This window comes from Myotis myotis, unplaced genomic scaffold (genome assembly GCF_014108235.1).
Source record: "Myotis myotis isolate mMyoMyo1 unplaced genomic scaffold, mMyoMyo1.p scaffold_m19_p_11, whole genome shotgun sequence".
In the NCBI taxonomy this organism is placed as follows: Eukaryota; Metazoa; Chordata; class Mammalia; order Chiroptera; family Vespertilionidae; genus Myotis; species Myotis myotis.
The window spans coordinates 9,974,746-9,995,704 of NW_023416315.1; the positions used below are offsets into that span (position 1 = coordinate 9,974,746).

General features: G+C 34.2%; 1 protein-coding gene across 4 annotated transcripts in view; it reads right to left on the bottom strand.

Annotated features, from left to right (window-relative positions):
- CDK13 (cyclin dependent kinase 13) overlaps positions 1-20,959 on the bottom strand; it is a 111,526-nt gene that overhangs the window by 7,863 nt on the left and 82,704 nt on the right. For all 4 annotated transcript variants that reach the window (XM_036327443.1, XM_036327445.1, XM_036327444.1 and 1 more), the window contains exons 10-12: positions 9,273-9,389; positions 8,555-8,686; positions 1,911-2,116 (exon numbers count right to left, since the gene is read on the bottom strand). In XM_036327443.1, the coding sequence (XP_036183336.1) occupies positions 1,911-2,116; positions 8,555-8,686; positions 9,273-9,389 (455 nt within the window). The remainder of the gene's footprint in view (positions 1-1,910; positions 2,117-8,554; positions 8,687-9,272; positions 9,390-20,959) is intronic.

The window sequence follows — 20,959 nt, forward strand, 5'->3', positions numbered from 1 at the left end:
CATTAGCCTCTACCAAGAGTTAGCCTGACGTCTGAAACCAGGCTTTGACTTCTCCTGTCTAGTTATCAAAGTCCTAGATCTTCTTCCAGTTTAAGGATGTATTTCTACATTGAAAATCTGTTGTTTAGTGTAGCCACCTTCATTAATTATCTTGGCTAGATCTTATGGATAACTTGCTGCAGCTTCTACATCAGGACTTGCTGCTTTGCCTGGCACTTCTATGTTATGAAGACAGCTTCTTTCCTTAAACCTCATGAAGCAATCTCTACTAGCTCCAAATGTTTCTTCTGCCATTTCCTTACCTCTCTTAGCCATCACAGAATTGAGGAGAGTTATGGCCTTGCTTTGAATTAGGCGGTTTAGCTTTCTTACCATTTGTGTGTTTACTAGAGTAGTACTTTTAATTTCCTTCAAGAACTTTTCCTTTGCATTTACAACTTGACTACCTGGTGCAAGAGCCTAGCTTTTGGTCAGACACTGCTTTTGGCATGCCTTCCTTACTACACTTAATTGTTTCTAGCTTTTGATTTAAAGTGTGGCTCTTCCTTTCCCTTAAACATGTAGAGGCCATTATGAGGTTATTGACTGGCCTAATTTCAATTTACTGTTGTGTCTGAGGGAATAGGGAGGTCCAAGGAGATGGGGAGAGATGGTCAAAAGGTCAATGGGGCAGTCAGAACACATATACCATTTACCAATTAAGTAAGCTGTCTTCTATGGGCACTGTTGGGGTGCCCCTAAACAATAACAATAGTAACTGATCACCACCCTGGCCGGTGTGGCTTCAGTTGGTTGAGCATTGTCCCATGCACCAAAAGGTCACCAATTTCTTGTCAGGGCATATATGGGGTTCGACCCCTGGTTGGGTTGCATATAGGAGGCAATCAATCAGTGTTTCTCTGTTACACTGATGTTCTCCCCTCTCTTTAAAATCAATAAAAAAAATATTTAAAAATAAAAGATCAATCACTGACCACCACAATAAATATAATAATGAAAAAGCTTGAAATATTCTGAGAGTTACCAAAATGTGACTAATGAGTAAATTCTGTTGGAAAAATGGCACTGAAATACTTGCTCAATGCAGGGTTACCATAAACTTTCAATTTATGAAAATTGCAATATCTATGAAGTGCAATAAAGTGTAGCACAATAAAACAAAGTATGCCTGTATATATTTCATATTAGTCTCTGTCTTCACACACACACACACACACACACACACACACACACACACACACACACACACTAAACTAAACCTGAATGCTTTCTGGTTTCTTGAGGCCAAATGAGGGAATAGATTCCATTTTTTAAAAAGTTAACACTGAAGAGACTGATTTCTCATGAAGACGCTTACTCTTACAATAGATTGAGTCAGAGGAAGAAATTTAAGTTTTCCCCAAATATCCTTCAAGTCATTTTTGGCACAAAAAATCAGATTCCAATCTTTGAGATTCTATAATATAATGGGAAATGTATTAAGAGTAACTTCTAAGGATATTATAGACAGTACAAAAGAGCTTCTATTCTAATTTTTGGCTCTTTTCCTATATCCTTCTTACTTCTTGAGCATTCAGACATTAAATGCTGAGCCTCAGTGAGAACAGTGTTAGCAAAAGACCTAGGGATTCCTGTACTAGGAGGACAAAGAAAGAAGAGAAATCTGACTAATGACTAGTCATATATAATTTGAGTCCCTCTTTGTAAGTTCATCTTACCTTGACATTGCTTAATATTGCGGTGCCAATACCAGCAACACATGTGTACTGGCACAAGCAAATAATAAAAAAATGTCAAGTTCAGTGAATAAAGCTTAATGTTCAACTTTTAACCTCCAATGCCTTAGCACTAGAACAATATAATCAACAGTAGCCACAAAACTGGAAGAAAACCACGGAAGCATTACTGACCAGGTGCCACATTCGAGTTGCCCTGAGATTTCAGTTGTGAAGTTGGCAGCACACCCTGGGGTGTGTTCGTTCTGCTGTCATCCAAGCCCAGAGACAAGTCCTTTTTGGGGGCTTTCACTGTGGAAACATCATCAGTCATGCCCATCTGCTTCTGTCTTCTTCGCTTTTTACTCCACAACTCATGACAGTCTTGCCATAAAGGAAGGCTAGAAAAAAGAGAATAAAATTGTTTCTCAGTGGCATTTCTTAACAAAATGCTAATATTTCTGAACAACCAAATTGCCACTCCCATGCCCCTGCAAGTTGTTCTTGAAGACTTCACACACAGGCTTTACAAACTGTTCCAATAAAAATTGCCCTTGATGCACACCTCCTTCAGTCCTTCACCTTTATAAACAGATGGTGGCTTCTGAATAATCACTAAATAACCATTTATTAAAACTATAAGTGAAGAATATATGGTCAGCCCTAACTGATTTGGCTCAGTGGATAGAGCGTCGGCCTGCAGATTGAAGGGTCCAGGGTTCGATACTGGTGTCAAGGGCACATGTCCACGTTGCGGGTTTGATCCCCGGTAGGGGGCGTGCAAGAGGCAGCTGATCAATGATTCCCTTGCATCATTGATGTTTCTCTCTCTCCCTCTCCCTTCTTCTCTGAAATCAATAAAAATATATTTTAAAAAAATAATGTATAAAAATGGGTTACAATGATCCTTGGTACAACCTTTTAAAGCCAATTCTTATCATAGAACATCATACATTGAATATGATATTTAAAAAGGCAAAAAATATGCCTTTGCAGAAACTAGACTAGACAGAGGATTGAAAGTACAAAGACTAAGACATACTAACTGTGAAAAATTTTCTTGCAAAAACTTTCAACTTTTTAATACCCTTGTATTTGCTGCTGTAAGCAAATGCCCTAGAATTAAACTGATGCTAGAGGCATTTCAAAAATAGGTAATCCAGGCTCATTATTCATCAACAAAAGTTCTGAATAGCTAGCAAGTATCATCAAAATTACCCTCAATTATGAAACAACTCTACCTGAATGTAATTTCATAAACCTGACAACCATGCAGAATAACTTTTGCTTAAAAAGAGACTTAAATATTTGATTTATAAATATTTTCTTTTTACCCTAATAATCCAATATTGTGTCTATTTAAAATAAGAAAATTAAGGCTTGGAAAGGTTAATAAACTTGCCCAGAATAACTACAATTTTCCTTAAGAAGCCGCGACCTGGTGATAAAAGTCTGCAGTCTTCAGTCTATACATGTTTTCCTCTAAGGATACATGAAGACTTTTTAAGGGGGTACACTTAAAATTGTTTTAAAATAATTTCCATATCCACATGTCCTCTTTCCTACAATTGATCTTTGAGAATGGCCTGCACATTCAGCAAATTCTTTCATACCTCCTCTTTTACAATTACTCTATGTCATGTTATAAAAGAAAGGCATATGCAACAACATGGTTGAATCTTAGCAATGTAATAATATAATATTAAGCAAAAAAAAGTCATTCTCAAAAGAATACAAACAGCATGACCCCCTTTTATAAAATTAAAAAATATAAATTATTATGAGTACATGTAGATGGCAACAAAAAGTATATACAAAAGAAAACAGGGATGATGGTTACCTCAGGTACAGGAAGGCAAGGGGATATAGGTAGTGGTGTAAGGTTGGAGTGGGGAAAGGTATGATATGATTAAAGTAGATTGTTTTCAAGATTCCAGCTTTCATTTGGTAGGCTCATAGCTGCTTATCAAAACCACTGAAAATAACTAAGTAACTAAAGAAAAAAAAGAGCCATGCATGGACCAATGATGAGTGATACAAGGATTATGATTAAACCAAGTCTATGCACCTGAGGTCCAAAAACAAAACAAAGGCATACCTCTCAGCCATCTTACTATGGCGCATTGCCTCAGCGTGTAAAAACCTCCTGGAGTAACAAACAAAGGGACAATTTGAAATATTGGTACTGGGAAGCTATAAGGCATCATAATCCCGCCAAAGCCTTTCCTCTCCTTTTTCTCCCCTTGGCCCCTCATGTGTTTTTATAAGATGTGTAGCCTTAGCCTCTGTGGAGATATTCTGAAATCAGATGTACTACAGTACTGCAGTAACGAGTGATTTTACTTCCACCATCCAAATATTCTGGGAATGCATGGCTCTTATGAAAATGAGTCCCATGAGTGTAAAGCAAAGAAATCCACTAAAAGGGCTTTGTTCCCTCCCATAATTTAAAGGTAAGAGATTCTTTATGGATGATTTCAACACTCATCTCTAGGACAGAGAAACATCACCCAACAAATAGCCAACACAGTATTAAATCAGTGATGCTGACTCACAGATATGCCAGGAATGTTTTCTAGGATGAGCACATTTTTATGTTCTTTTCTGAAGGTTCGAATGCTGGTTCAGCCACTTATTTATTGTGTTTCATTAGGCAAGTAATGACTTCTGTGCCTCAATTTCCATGTTTTTAAAAATGAGATAACAATACATTATAGGGTAGAGGTAATATACGTTAACATATGTAAGATCTCGAGCATGGTTAGGCAATATATTCATGTTTGATTCAATTTATCATCATTCAAAAAGGTAGCTTAAAGCTATTTTTATTAAATCACACCATGAAATATTTATGCAAATATAGCTGGTCATATTTTACCTAATGCATTATTTAATACTTTATACTTGCTATTAAGAAAAAAACTATAGGCTAGGTGCCATTCTAATTCCCTTTTTAACAATATATATTTTTTTCTCTTTTCATTAAATACTTCAGAAAATTTTGACAGGACATCTAACACAATTAATAGAATTATTTTTTGTATTTTTTAATACCCCACTCTCATTTGATTATTCCTAAAAAATTGATCAGAAGAGAGTATTATATACACATATTTCCTAAGGAATGCCATGCCTTTCTTCATCGTCCTTAGCTCATAAATAATTTATAATTTTAATTATCTATTACATATTACAAAATGAGAGGCTATATTGTTTATATAACTTTTTATTTAAATATTAGATTGACATCTTTATAATTTTACCTGACTGCCTTAGTGATATTTCCCATAATTTATTACTGATTTACAGATTTTTCATCAAAATGTGTATTAATGTTTATTCTTAATGAAAAAAAATGTAATCAGGTATGTTCTGATAAAAACAGTGAATTTAGGTGTTACATTTGATAATATGAACAGTGTTTTCAATTAAGTTATGTGGGAGACACTTTTCATAAATTGAAGGGAATACATCTATAGTGCCAAAGTTTTGACAAAAAACATATGTAGTTTAAAAATGTAATAAGAAACAATTTAATAAATTGACTGGCAAAGTAGCACTGAAATGACATGCTGACTTCCTAATCTTTTGTAAGTATACTGGATTAAACAAGTATAAATAAAAAGAAAAAGTAACAAGTATAATAAGTATTTTAGTAAGTATTCGTAAAGCTTCTTTGGCTTACTTTCCCAAAATTTGAAAAATTAAGTGGTTAATGACTGAATAACTTATCTTTTGGCAAGTCATGTAGTTTCCAGGCTTTACTGTCAAAAACATTAAAGGAGGAAAAAATCTTAAGTTTATATCTGAAAGGTCATTAAAATAATTTTTGATGACTGATTACTATGTGGTTTTGGAGATATAATATGGAGGGAATTTAAAACTCAGTGATATAACTATGACAAAACTCCACCTATTCTCAAATGCTTGTTTACAAGGGAACTTATTAAAATAATACTAACATTTGCCAAAACCGGTTTGGCTCAGTGGATAGAGCGTCGGCCTGCGGACTGAAGGGTCCCAGGTTCGGTTCCGGTCAAGGGCATGTGCCTGGGTTGCGGGCATATCCCCAGTGGGAGATGTGCAGGAGGCAGCTGATCGATGTTTCTCTCTCATCGATGTTTCTGACTATCTCTCTCCCTTCCTCTCTGTGGAAAATCAATAAAATATATTAAAAAAAAAAATAATAATAATACTAACATTAATGTGGAGCTACTGCATTCTAGAATAAGTACTATTAATTGATAGATATGCAAATTGCATGGGGAAATTAGCCCTACTTATTTCATTAGGTTGCATTTCCAACAAAATTTAATATTTTTTTCCTTTTCTTAACTGAAATGTGTGCTATTAATATTTGCAATGACAAATTAAGAAGAAAAAGAACTTTGTAGTCAGATTTTAAAAATCAAATTTCCATTATATGTATACATATATTTGTTTTAAAAATGTATCACAAGGTAATCAATTAATGCTTTCAAGCAAAAATATATGCTGCATTAAAAATCTGCAGAAGCAATGTAAGTCCAAAATGAAAAAAGAGTAATGTCAAATTGTTAGTTTCTTCATACATTTTTATTGTTGTTAATCCTCACCCAAGAATATTTTTCCACTGAGTTTTTGAAAGAATGGAAGGGAGGGGTAGAGACAGAGAGAGAAACATCGATGTGAGAGAGACACATTGATTGGTTGTCTTACGCATGTGGCCCTGGGGCCTGGGATCAAGCCCATAACCAACGTATGTGCCCTTGAACGGAATCGAACCTGAGACACTTCAGTCCATGGGCTGACACTCTATCCACTAAGCCAAACGACTAGGGATCTTCATATGTTTTCTAAGGGAATGTTTGTGAATATAAAGAAAAGATATTTTTATTTCATTGAATATATTTTTAAGAGTGATGTAACTGTTCCATTTAAGTGTCAACATTTATGATACACTGAAAATTACATCTTTTGCAACTATTTAAACCATTGATTTAAAAAGTTTAGATGTCGATTAAAATTGAACTTTCATACAGTTTTAGCAGAATTCTTTCATGTGTAATACCTAAACCAAGATATCAATTTAGATCAACTTAGACATTATCAATATAAGAAAAATGACATTATATTCCTCTTGATATGATAAAGCAGGAAGCACACTTTATTACCTAGCTAGTTCTTGCAAAAAAAAAAAAAAAAAGTTACTCTAATCCTGATATTAAGAAAGCAATTAGTCAGATTTTAGAATGTTTTACAAAACAGCTAGCTTGTACTCTTCAAAAGTGTCAATGTCATAAAAATCTTATCCAAAGAGTGATTAAAGACTGAAAACACATGACAGCTAAATGAAATATGTAAGCCTGCCCTAAAAAAAAAAGGGGGGGGGGGTATAAAAGAAAATTATTGTGGAGAAATTTGACTATGGGCTATTAAATATTACAATGTTAAATTTCTTATGCTTTATACAGAATTAGTCTTAGTTCTTATAGAATCACTTATAAATGAAGCATCACTTCCACAATATAATATTATTCAAACAGTTCAGATAAAAGTTTCATAGAGTGATAAAGCAAACATGCCCAAATACTAACTGTTAAATCTAGGTGAAGGACATATGAATGCTCACTGTATTATTTTTTTCTATGTTAATGTAAATGAGAAAAATTTCCAAATCCAAAGTTGAAAAAATTCTTTAAAGGGATACTAGAGCCAAAGTTTCATGACAGCTAATAGCTACTAATAAGCAAACCCAACAAAAATCCATGAGACAATTCAACAATGAATAATTCAGATCCCTCAATATTTCAGATGATATATCCTTTAAGCCTTTCAAATCATCTCCACAAAGGCTATTTGTATACAGCAAAAACTTAATGAAGCTGAGTGTGAGGGTCTCACAGAAATATAACAGTAAACCCAACCTAAGTGGTAAGTGAAAGAGTCAAGATTTGAACTCCAAAGCCCATGTTTGTTCATTTACAATATGTTAACTGTATTACATGGAAACATTTTATTATTGTATGCACAGGCTTGCTTTATGACGCTCATCAGCATTTTTTTAAATTATTAAGAAAATCCCTGCAAAGTTTCTAGATCTTGCCAAGAACCAAATAATCTGCTTTGTCCTCTCCCATTTCCCCAAATTGATCTTAAAGAAAGTATAGGAGCCATAAGAGAGTAAAGTTTCAAGAACCCAGCTATTCTGACTCCCAAACTCTATGCATTCCACAGCCCCCCACTGGACAATAAACTCAGTTTATACAGGCTTTTGATACTAATATTCTTTTATCCAATGATTAGAAATTTTATAATATATATAAAAAATTTATTATATAGTTTGCCAAGGAATATATTAGAACTTCTTTCTCTTATTGGACTAACTTGAATTTGAGAGCGGGGTCCACCCTTTACTATATTTGTATTCTTGGGCAAGTTTCTTAACCTCCTTGTGCCTGCTTACTCTTCTGTAAAATGGTGATGATGATAATAATACTCACCTGAGAGTATGAATGTAACACATGAAAAATGTTTAACATTAGCACTCAAAATTTTAGCAACACCAACTAATAGTATAAGCGGTAGTATGGGTACTACAATAAGCTGCAGCAGTAATATCTTCTTTGAATTAAAATATATTAATAAAATTGGCTAGAGGAAGGCTACTTTTGTTAGTCCTATGGTTAGCTGAACATTAACCATTCTAGATATGCAAATTATATATTTTATACTGTTATTCTACTTCTTTTTATTTCTTTTGACTTAACCATGAAAAAGCTTCTGAAAGTTACATACAGATGTTATTAAAACTATCCAGTTTCTTTATGTAAGGGACCTAATAATAAAAAGTCACTTACTCTGGTGGGGGCATTTTTGAGGGTTCCACATCCCGCAGGAACTCACATTGAAGAGCTTGTTCTGCAGTGCAGCGCTTACTAGGATCCAAGGCCAGCATGTAATCAAATAAGTCTAGTGCGGCTGCAGGAATACTAACATGAGAGGGTTAAAAAAGTCATTTATGGTCTTTGACACAAGTTTAATGTTTCTTTAGAAGCTTATTTCAAGTACTAGCATTTTATACGATGTTTATAATACTTTATTCCAGTAAATATCAATTTTCTTTTGAAAAATACTTCATATATTTTTATAACTATCATTCTAATATTTTAGTTTGGGCAAACAATAGTATATTTTATTACTCTATGGGCAATTTGCTGTTATAACATAAATTAAGAATTGAACAGAATAGTTTCCTACAATAAAAATAAAAACCTGAGCTCAAGTAACTTGAAAGATGTTTCAATAAAATTTAAAATAATGTAAAAGTTCTTTCTTATGTAAGTACCAAATCTAACACAAACACAAACCACTGATTCCATAATGGTGGTGAAATGATAATTTGCATGTAGCAAAGGGAAACTCAAAATAAAATGACACAGAATAATTGTGATAGATCTACTTTCAGTCAATAGAGAATTGAGTAACATTTAGAATTCAGAGTAATTAACTAAACAAACAAACAAACAAACAAAAACCATTCAATGCAATATGGATGTTTAAGCATCCCCTTCTTACAAAACAAATTCTTCTCTTAACTTTCGACGATATTGCTTCTTTGGTTTCATGGTGTTGAAATATGGTAGTTTGATTACATCGGGCCACACTGCAGGACATGGACTCCCACATATACGGCTAAACATAAAAAGAAGTACATCACTATAAACTACACAGACAAAATAATACAACTGCTATACAAAATATCAACTCATTTAAGTCCTGATATAATTATAGAAATTTTATTAAATATTTCAGTCATCCCAACATAATTACTTGTTTTAAGAAACCAATTTATTTTCCGTGGATACTTCTAATACTCCAAACATTCAAGTTCCTAGAAAAAAAACCTTCTTATTTATAAAATCAAATCTTAAAGGTAACACTCAAAATATGCTGATCATATGTTGAACAAAATAAAAAATTTATTCCAATAAATTGAGAAACAAGAGTTTAGTATATGCCTTTCTCTGGTTTTATAGGTACCTGTCATTTACCACTTTTCATAAATATAATGAAGTTTGCGATAAAATCAGAAACAGATATACTACACTCAGGAAGGTAAGCACATTGTAAATAAAGACTGTTAAATTCTGTCAACTGGTGGACCCTAAAAGTAACATTCTTAAAACATGTAAGTTCTTTAAAACTGTGCCACAGATTTCAAGGTATTAAGAAATTTTAACTGCTTTACTCTCTGCTTATCTGTATCTTAAGAACACTAATTTTTTTTGCCGAAACCGGTTTGGCTCAGTGGATAGAGCGTCGGCCTGCGGACTGAAAAAGGTCCCAGGTTCGATTCCGGTCAAGGGCATGTACCTGGGTTGCGGGCATATCCCCAGTAGGAGGTGTGCAGGAGGCAGCTGATCGATGTTTCTCTCTCATCGATGTTTCTAACTCTCTATCTCTCTCCCTTCCTCTCTGTAAAAAATCAATAAAATATATTAAAAAAAAAAAAAAGAATACTAATTTTTAAAAAAGATATTTTTAAAATAATCCTCACCAGAGGACATGTTTTTATTGATTTTTTTTATATATATAAAGAGAGAAATGTCGATGTGAGAAAAAAACATAGATCGGTTGCTCCCATCCGCGGTATGTGCCCTGACTGGAATCAAACCACACCTTTTGGTGTTCAGCAAGCATGTCAAACTCAAAGGCTAACATGGGCCAAATAAACAAGGTTTAAGTGTATGTGGGTCTCAAAAAAACAACAACCTTCCATTTTCATAGAAACGTAGGTTTATTTCAATAGAGACATGCTGAATACAAAGGGCTGAAATAAATGAGTAATTGTTAACATAAAATATAGAACATTTTAATAAAAATTAGTATTTTTGAACATTAACTTACCAGACAATGAATAACTGCTCAGATTAATAAGCATATCACAAATAAACCTATTTTTCTTGTCCTCCAAAGGCAAATTATTTCCTGTTGCACACACCAAACAAGTCAGTACAAGACTAATGACGTGGCAATGGGCTGCTGAAATATTCGCTGCTAGCATTAGTGGAGAGAAATAGTGCGCCTGCGCGTAAGGCGCATAAGGGAAATGAATGCAACACGATTATAATAATTATAATTATTATAATACGTCATTATTGAACGTTGTAGTTCATTACTAATGTGTAACAAGATATTGTAAGAATTAACTTACAAAATTTTTATTAAAACGTTTCTTACATACCATTACATTGGCTGGGCCGCAAAAACATTCATTGTGGGCTGCGAGTTTGACATGCTTGGTGTACAGGACAACGGTTCCAATCAATTGAGCCACCCAGCCAGGGAGAAAACCCTCATAATTATTTTATTAATTAGTAAGTCTTTGTTAGAATAATTTATTTAAAAAATGTAGTAATAGGTAACTCCAGCTGGTAAATAGTTAAAAACTGATTTTGGTAATAGGCAGATAAAAAATTGGTTAAATATGCTTAACTTAAATATACTAAATCTCAAGGATAAATGTATATAGTATGTAAAATGATCAGCTGGTATTTAAACGTAAAAAGAAAAGGCCCATGTATTGCTGACTAAAAATATTCTATACATACATAAATATAAATGTATGCACCAATGTGCGTAAGCATTTGACAAGTGAAATTGCCATTCTTTAGTTGGGCTTCAGAATGCTATCTCAGAAGCACGTTTATTATGTAAGAGAACCTCTCACACTTTTAAAGTTGTATGTCAACCAAACTGTGCTTTTTGTTTCAATATACGATAATCTCCCTTAACTCTGAGGGATATGTTCCAAGACCCCAGTGGATGCCTGTAACCAGGAATAGTAGCAAACCCTATGTATGCAATGTTTTTTTCCTATATATGCACACACACCTATGGTAAAGTTTAATTTATAAATTAGGCACAGCAAGAAATTAACAACTCTAATAATCAAATAGAAAAATTATAACAATATTCTGTAATAAAAGTTATATGAATGTGGTCTCTCTCTCAAAATGTCCTTTCTTTTTTTTATTGACTTCAGGGAAGAAGGGAGAGTGAGAGAGAGATGGAAACATCAATGATGAGAGAGAATCATAGATTGGCTGGCTCCTGCATGTCCCCTACTGGGAATGAAGCCTAAAACCGGGCATATGCCCTGATCAGGAATGGAATTGTGACCTCTTGGTTCATAGGTCGACGCTCAACCACTGAGCCACACCGGCTGGGCAAAATCCTTTTTTTAATAAAAATTTATTTTATAATTTTTTTAATTTTATTGATTTCAGAGACAGAAATAACAAGAGAGAAACATCTATGTGAGAAAGAAACATTGATTGACTGCCTCCTGCACACACCCTGATTAGGGATTGAACCCACAACCTGGGTATGTGTCCTGACCTGGAATTGAACCTGCCACTTCTTTGTGTATGGTATGATGCTCCAACCAACTGAACACCACCAGCTAGGGCTCTCTCAAAATATCTTATTGCACTGGACTTAACCTTATACAGTGTGGACATCCTGAACAAAGGGATGATTCATGTTCCCCGTGGGAAGGAATGGGATGACGTAAGATTTCATCATTGCACTACCAGGAACATCACATAACTTAAAACTAAGTTTTATTTCTAGAATGTTACATTTAATATTTTCAGACCGAGGGTAACCGAAATTGAAACCACAGATAATGGGGACTACTATAGTTTTCAATTTTTATAAGCCCAAGCTTTAAGAAAAGTACCAAAATCTTATTCGTTGTCCACTCCCAATCTTTTCTTTTTTAGGGAAGAAAGCCAAACTAGGAGCACGGCCTTTTATAATCTGGTCCCAAACTGCCTTCCCTAGTCTCATCTCCCAATTCCTCTCTCCCCACAGACCAACCATGCCTCCTTACTGATGCTCATATTCCTTTCTCCCTAGATCAATGATGGCGAACCTATGACACGCATGTCAGAAGTGACACGCGAACTCATTTTTTGGTTGATTTTTCTTTGTTAAATGGCATTTAAATATATAAAATAAATATCAAAAATATGTCTTTGTTTTACTATGGGTGCAAATATCAAAAAATTTCTATATGTGACACGGCACCAGAGTTAAGTTAGGGTTTTTCAAAATGCTGGCACGCCGAGCTCAGAAGGTTCGCCATCACTGCCCTAGATCCTACCTACCTAAATCTTTTTCACTTCTCAAGGGTCAGATAAAAAGTAATCCAGTCACGGAAGCCTTCTTTCTCCCCAATACTACTCAGAATGGTTGCTCTGTGCATGCTACTTGTTTCCTCTGACACTATTTCATCCTGCTTTGTATGTTAGTTGTTTACATGTGCGCTTGTCTTACTAAATTATTATTTGGAAACCATGACCTTTAAACAATATACAGGTGGGAAGGGAATAAGAAATATGTTAATGTCAAAGAGAAGTACTCAGGCAAAAGTATGAAGTGGCCAAATTTAGACATTTAGGAGGAAGACTAGGAAAATCAGTACAGGAGGAATTTAGAGCTCAGGGAGGTTTACCTGGAAGATAAACAGGGGCCACACAATTCAGTTTTAAGAGGCAGTTTGCCTAAATAAAGTTGACCCTTAAACAATCCAGTTCTGCACAAGTCCACTTATACACAGATCTTTTTCAATAAATGCTGTAAATGTATTTTGCTTACAATAACATTTCTTTCCTCTAGCTTACTTTATTGTAAGAGTACAGTATACATGTAACAGGATATTTATTAGCTGACTGTTTCTGTTATTTGGCAAGGCCTCTGACAGCAGTAGGCTATTAGTAGTTCAGTTTGGGGGGAGTCAGAAGTTATACTCAGATTTGACTGCATTTGGGGTCGGTGCCACAACCTCCCATGTTATTCAACGGTCAACTGTACAATGAAGACAAACTTCAGAACTGAATCCTATGTGATAATGATCAAATTGCATTGCATAAGAATCTGTTTCTTCTTTCATAAAACAGATTAATTTTACTTAAGAGCTGTGAAATTAAATGAGCTAGCATCCTGGCCCATTAATAGCCTTATAATAAATATCAGTTTCAATACCTCTTAGCTAAAGAGTTTTAATTACTTCATTATATATGTGGTGGGAAATTATCTAAGTCTTAAAATTATCAATTGGTACCAGCATTCAGGATGGAATAGACATACTGAGGCATGGAAAGTTACTAGAACTAGGGAAGCAGATAGGAATTGATAACTACATATTAGCAACATCTGTGCCTGATGATCAGCCAGCTATCCGAAAATCATTTACTGAAAATGTCTTAAAATGTATTGTATGCTAAACCTCAAATATTTGAGGTCTAATTTTGAAATCTATTACCTGACTTATATATTCTGATGTCAATACAATATGAGTTCTACATTTTTTATTAGGCTGACAGGACAAACCCCTCTACCTACCCATTCCTCTAATTAGTCTTCTCAGAATTTCCTTACGGCTAAAATGTAGAATCAATACTGCCACACTCCATAAGTAAGAGCATCCTATTGGAATTCAACTACTGCTCTGAATTTATAGATTAATTCAGAAAGTATTGCTATCCTTACAAAGCTTAATATTTCTATCACAAAAATAAATTTTTAATATTTCATTCATTTTAATATATATTTCTTCAATTAGATCTTACATATTTTTTAAATGTATATTTTTTATTGATTTTAGAGAGGAAGGGAGAGAGACAGAAACATCAATGATGAGAATCCTTGATCGGCTGCCTCCTGCACGCCCCCCACTGGCATGTGCCCTTGGCCAGAATCAAACCTGGGACCCTTTAGTCCGTAGGCTGATGCTCGATCCACTGAGCCAAACCGGCTAGGGCTTATATATTTCTTTTACAGGTGTGTGTTTTGTTTTTACTTTTTAAAAATTCCTATCCTTGTTGTATTCCCTAAGCAGTAAGTAGGAAAGTTTTACTGTAGGAAAAGTTTGAAATTTGACATAAAAATTTTAGGCAGCCATCTGAGATCCTATGACTCCTAACAGTTTTAGTAGTAGTTTCTTTGAGGCTTTCTAGGTTTATAATTGTATTACCTGTAATCAAAATTCATCCATTTTTTCAAATGAGTATACCTCTTTATCATTATGGCATGTTACATTATATAGTAATTTCCAATCAATGTAATAATGATAATGATGTGCTACACAATACTGGATAATTTTGCTTTGTTTCTGATTTTAATGGGAGTACTTTCATTGCTTACCACTGGGAAAGATGATGACTTTCGTTTGAAAACAATACATAATAAAGATAGTTACTGGTACACAAAAATTCAGCCAGATGTCCTATTCAGGAAGCATTTTTTATTCCTTTTTACTATGGATTTAAATATTTAAAGGATGCTTTAGTGTAATCAGTTTAATTTTTAGAAACCTTATAATCATTATCTGCATTTCCTTCACTAAGCTACTAATGTAGAAAAAAATTTCCTTAATACTCGATTATCCTTACATTCAGAAAAGGAATGCCACCTAGGCCTAATAAAAGTACTATTATTTTTGTAATATGGTGCATTCTACTTGTTAATTTGTCCTGCATCAACACTCATGTGAGATTGGTATATAGCAGCAGTTTTCAAAATTGGGATCCAAAGACCCTTGGGTGTCCCCTAGGCCCTTCGAGGGCCTGGCACTTTGAAGGTATTACTAAGACATATGTGCCCTTTTCAATATGTTGACTTACTACTGATAGGAGACAGCCAATAGTGGGTAAAACTACCATAACCTTAACATGATTCAAGGCAATGACACAAAGCAGTAAGTACTCTTCATTACCACACAATCTAGGAGCAAGGCAGAAGCCAGTTTCACTTAAGAATGTACTTGTTGAAGCAGTAAAAAATATTAATGTATTAAACCTAATACTTTGAGGATATATCTTTTTAACATTCTCAGTAATGAAATATAAAATACTCATAAAGCACTTCTGCACAACAAAATCTGATAGCTACCTTGAGAAGCACCTGAACAATTATTTGAGTTGCAAGCTGAAGTAGCTGCTTTATTCACGGATCACTTTTACCTGCAAAAACAACTACAAACTATGATCATTCAGACTTGGGTATCTGTCAGACATTTTCTCAAATATGTTAAAAGTCAGCTTTTTACTTCAAGGAAGACAATTGCAATATTTACTGCCAATTACACAATTCGAGCTTTCAGGAGAAAAATCAGAATACTAGAAAGCTTATTATCTACCCCATGAAATTGACAGCTTCATAATAAATACCTACAGGCTCCTCTGCTGAGAACAGTGGTGATAATAAATAATATATAATGAAATGTTACATGTGGAAGAGATGCCCAATTCAGTGATACAATATTTTCCAAATGACCAATATACAATTTATAAAATCATCAGAGTTGTAAAAAATCCATTCAGATGGTAAGAGAGACCAATGGATTTCAATATATTAGAGTACAAAGTATTCCTTCATTTGGTTTCAGATTGCACATAACTAACCTGCAAAAAAAATTACCATTTATTTAGTGCAGTTTGAAAAAAGAATATGCACAAAGATTTGAAAAGACTAGTGAGAACAGTGTATCACAGACATAAGGATCCCAGATGTACTTACTAAGCCAAAAAGTAAAAGATTTCTAAAAATATAAAAATGCTATTCATTTCACCAACATTTATTTCCATTTAGATGATTTTTTTACAATTTTAGATGTTATTTTTAACCTATTGTTTTTAAATGAATTAAAAGTATTTTTAATTTATCAGTTTTAATTTCAGATGTGGTAAATATCAATAAATACTATCAACATAAACAAAAGCTTCTGGGGCCTTTCATAATATTTAAAAGTGTAGATAAGTTTTGAGACCAAAACTGCTTAAGAAGCACAAGTCTACAGAATTTTTTTTTGTTATTATTTACATATGCTTCATTTTTTAAAAAATGGGAACTTTCCTTCTTTTCCTATATTCTGAAAAAAGCCAAAGCCTGTGCTGTTAATGTTTTTAAAATTTCATCTGAGTCACCATCCAAGCCTGAGGCTTTGGAGGGAAGAGTAGTGGGGGGAATAGGGGAAGGCTGGATAAAGAGAAGCAGGATTCTTTTCACTCCAATCTATTTTCAATTTCTTCCATGATTATAAGTGTCTTTTATTTCATAAGTAATGTACACTGTGTGATATATAAACAGTCTTTCGCTGGCAGCAAGAAGTCTTAAAAAGGGTTGACTCTTGTGTAAAAACATTTTTGCCCTCATTCATCCCACTATGTCCTCACCTTTGCTTTTCACTTTTTCCATCACTTTTTAAAAACTTTAGAGAGAGAAAAAGCGGGGAGAAGGAGGGGGAGGTGGAGACGGGGAGGGAGGGAGGGAGGGAGGGAGGAGGGAGAGGGAGAGGGGGAGGAAGAGGGGGGGGAGGGAGGGAGAGGGGGAGGGGGAGGGAGAGGGGAGGGAGGGAGAAGGAGAGGGGGAGGAAGAGGGGAGGGGAGAAGGGAAAAGTGAGAGAGAAGGGGAGGGGGGAGGGAGAGGGAGAAACATCGATTTGTTGTTTCACTTATTTATGCATTCACTGGTTGATTTTTACATGTGCCCTGACCAGGGATCAAACCTGCAACCTTGAGTATCAAGAGGACACTCTAACCAACTCAGCTAACCGGCCAGGGCTTGCCATCACTTTTTAACCTATGCTCTTCTATCACAAAACTTTTGTGATCTGCCTAAGATACTTTTTGGGACAAAGCAACATACAGACTACCTGCCTACTGTAGTAGTATAAAGCTCTTTAAGACAGATTCTGATTAGTATTCCCACTCTTGATCAGTTTACACATTATTTTTATAATATAAACTCTGGACCTCATCATTCCTGAGGTGTTTTGTTTTGTTTTTAAGATGACAGAAATATCCCAGCATTACTGCAAATAAGATGGGGGAGGGGGGGGAGTATGTATTGGAAACTTACATTTATTTAATTCTTATAACCCTAAGCATAAGTCCTGTTTTACTTGTGGAGAAACAAACACTACGGAACTTACCGTAAGTCACAAGTGCAGGAAGTGGCTGATGGTCATTAGAACGGAGGTCTGTAAGATTCCAAAGCCCACCCCTTTCAATACACTCTGCTGCCTCCTTCAAATCAGAGACTTGTTTCTTTTATCAGAAACTTCCATTTTCTCTTCATATTTTAAAAAATAATGCTATAGAATCAAAGGTGAAGCATCTCTTTCTGTTTTAAATATGGTCTCTTACCAACAAAACCAAAACATTCTGAAATATATAAACTGGAAAGCAAAACAGGTCCATGTTGATAAACAATTCCAGACTCGATGTGTTTGTTTTACCTAAATGGGATCAAATTAAACACAGACTTCTGGAAAACCGCTCTTTTCATGGAATCATGCTGCTTTTCCATGTTAGTACCTTCAGATCTACCATTTCCTTGTTAATTACTATACACTCGCTGCTAAGCAGATGGACTGAGCTTTCTTTCTTTTCCCATGTGGTTCACACTAAGCTAACATGCTCATAAATAACTCAACTACACTCATGCCTCAGGATTTTGATTACTTTGCTGTTCCTTCATTTCTTTCAGATCTCTGCTCAAATGATACCTTATGGGAGAGACATCCCTTCTACCTACAACACTACCTTCTACCATTTTCCATCCCCTTTCACATATAATCACTCGATATATTTTATTGTTAATGTTGACGTCTTCAACTAGAAAGTAAAAGAAGTTGTGTGCCAGTTATGAGGCACTGAGGATATAGCCTTGACCCTCCGTTGTGTCCTAAAAGAACCTATGAACTGGCACACAACCAGCAGTCAATAAATACTGTTCAATTAATCTCCTAACTTGAAATGTCTTCTATATTATAATGTAAGGTCCATATAAACTTGGTTTAATTCTGGACTTTCCATATAATCCTATTGATTTATCTATGTATCATGTGCCAGTACAAAATAGTCTTATTAGTTACTATAATTTTGTTTTAACATGTGATATGCCAAATTTTCCTTCTTTTTGAGAATTTTCTTGATTATTCCCATATTTATCTCTCCAGGATGAATATCAAAAATCAAACATCATTTCAAAATATTTTTTTAAGTTCTCATTAGAACTACAATGACATAGAATGAATTATCATATTTAAAAACAATTAAGTCTTCCTAGTCTAAAACAAGTTATGTCTATATAATAGTTATTCAATCTTCTTTATAGTTTTAAGCAGGACATTATAGTTTTTAATATTTCTGGAGAATATATGGTGGTGGTTTTTAAAAAAGCATCTTTCCCACCATGTTTCTAACTGGTGATTATTGTTTCATATTTTATAAAAGCTATTGTTTTTAATATGTATGTATGATTATATAACATATATTAGCACATTTTTGTGTATACACACACACACACACACACACACACAATTTTCACACTTCCCCATTTTACCAAACTTGTTATTTAAGATGTTTCAGGTAATTCCTTTCTATGTGGCATGCATATATGTGATGTTATCTATAATAATAAAAGTGTAATATGCTAATTAGACTGGACAGCTGAATGGCCTTCCGGATGAATTTTGTGCATCAGGCCTCTAGTCATATATGAATTATGACAATTCTGCCTTCATTTTTCCACTGTTATACCTCTTACTGGATCCCTTTTCTAATTCTCTTAGGTAACTGGTTAGTACTTCTCAAACACTCTTAAATAATACTAGAAGACAACTTTTTATCATTCTTGTCTTTACTTCTAATATTTCACCACTAAATATTATTCAGGCTACTAATTTGTGATATACATTTTTATTATGTTAAAGAAATATCTCTCTACACTTCCTCAGTTTAGGAAGTTTATATTTCTAGAAAATACCTATTCAACACCTATCAAGATAACCATATTATTTTACTTCTATTAAAATGTAGAGTTATAAGAACAGACTTCCTAAAACAAAGCATCCTTTATTCTTGAAGTGAACTTTACTTGACTTTCTGCAAGTTAATTTTCTAATGAAAAGCCTGACACTATTGGCTAATCTCTCCTTTTGAATTTTTGGACTAATATTCTATAGAAATTTTTCATGTTGTCTTTGTCAATTTGAAGTTTGTATCACACTAACTTTGTAAAAAGTTTTATTTCTTACATTGTACTGAGAATTGATTAAAAGTCTGGATACTAAGGTAAAAATGTCTACATTTAAATTTTAATTTTGTCACCATTCTAGTTATTTGACCCTGGACAAATTCTTTATTTCTGTAAAGTCTATTTTTCTTAACTTTATAAAAAGAAGACAAAGGGTTGTTAAAGAGCTCAAATGTGGCCAATTCAGATGAAATTCTTAGAACAATGCTTGCATCATATGTGTGAACTTATTATTAAAATAGATGCCCTAGTATCCAATACAATCAGAACAAACAGTAAGTAAACTGAAAAAATGGTCAGAGGGAATCATAAAAAAAAAGATACACATACATAATTTAAACATTTTTATTTTAACATAAAATTTATAAATGAACATTTATTCTCCAATCTCCTGACATAGCCAACGCTTTCTCTTTGCACAGAGGATTCACTGAATGGGATTCTACATTAGCTTTCTTGCATAAACCACATCGATACATATCATCAAGGATTTAAAACAATCAGAGTGTCTTCTAAATTTTTATGACTTTTCTTTCTAATATATATCTATTTGCCAAACTTTAAGTCCTTGCAAAGCACTGCATCTGTTAATTAAATGACAAATATACAGTAATAAAAAGTTGGCATGAAAGATTGGAAACAACTGCCTCTTGGTCATCATACTCTTCAACTAGTGGGATAGTTACCAGAGTTACTAGCTGCAAAAATTCAGCTTCCCATGTTATCTAAGCTAGTATTATTTACAGAAGAAATGGAAAGTTATCTACTAATCTAACAAGTCTATTGAAGGAAAAATTCATAGTATATTGGTATCTGTCTCATATCAATTCCTTTTCTAAAAGTTTTCATACATATTTTAAAATACTTATGCAAATCTTACAAGTTATAAATTAAGCCTATATAATAAAGGGGTAATATGCAAATTGACCCCAACAGTGGAACGACTGGTCAGTATGATGCACACTGACCAGCAGGGGGCAGACACTAGACGAAGGAGCTGTCCCCTGATGGTTAGTGTGCTTCCACAGAGGGAGTGCCACTCAGCCAGAAGCCAGCTCACAGCTGGCCAGCACAGCGGCGGTGGCGGGAGCCTCTCCCACCTCTGCAGCAGTGCTAAGCCATTAGTTAGACATCCCCCAAGGGCTCCTGAGCTG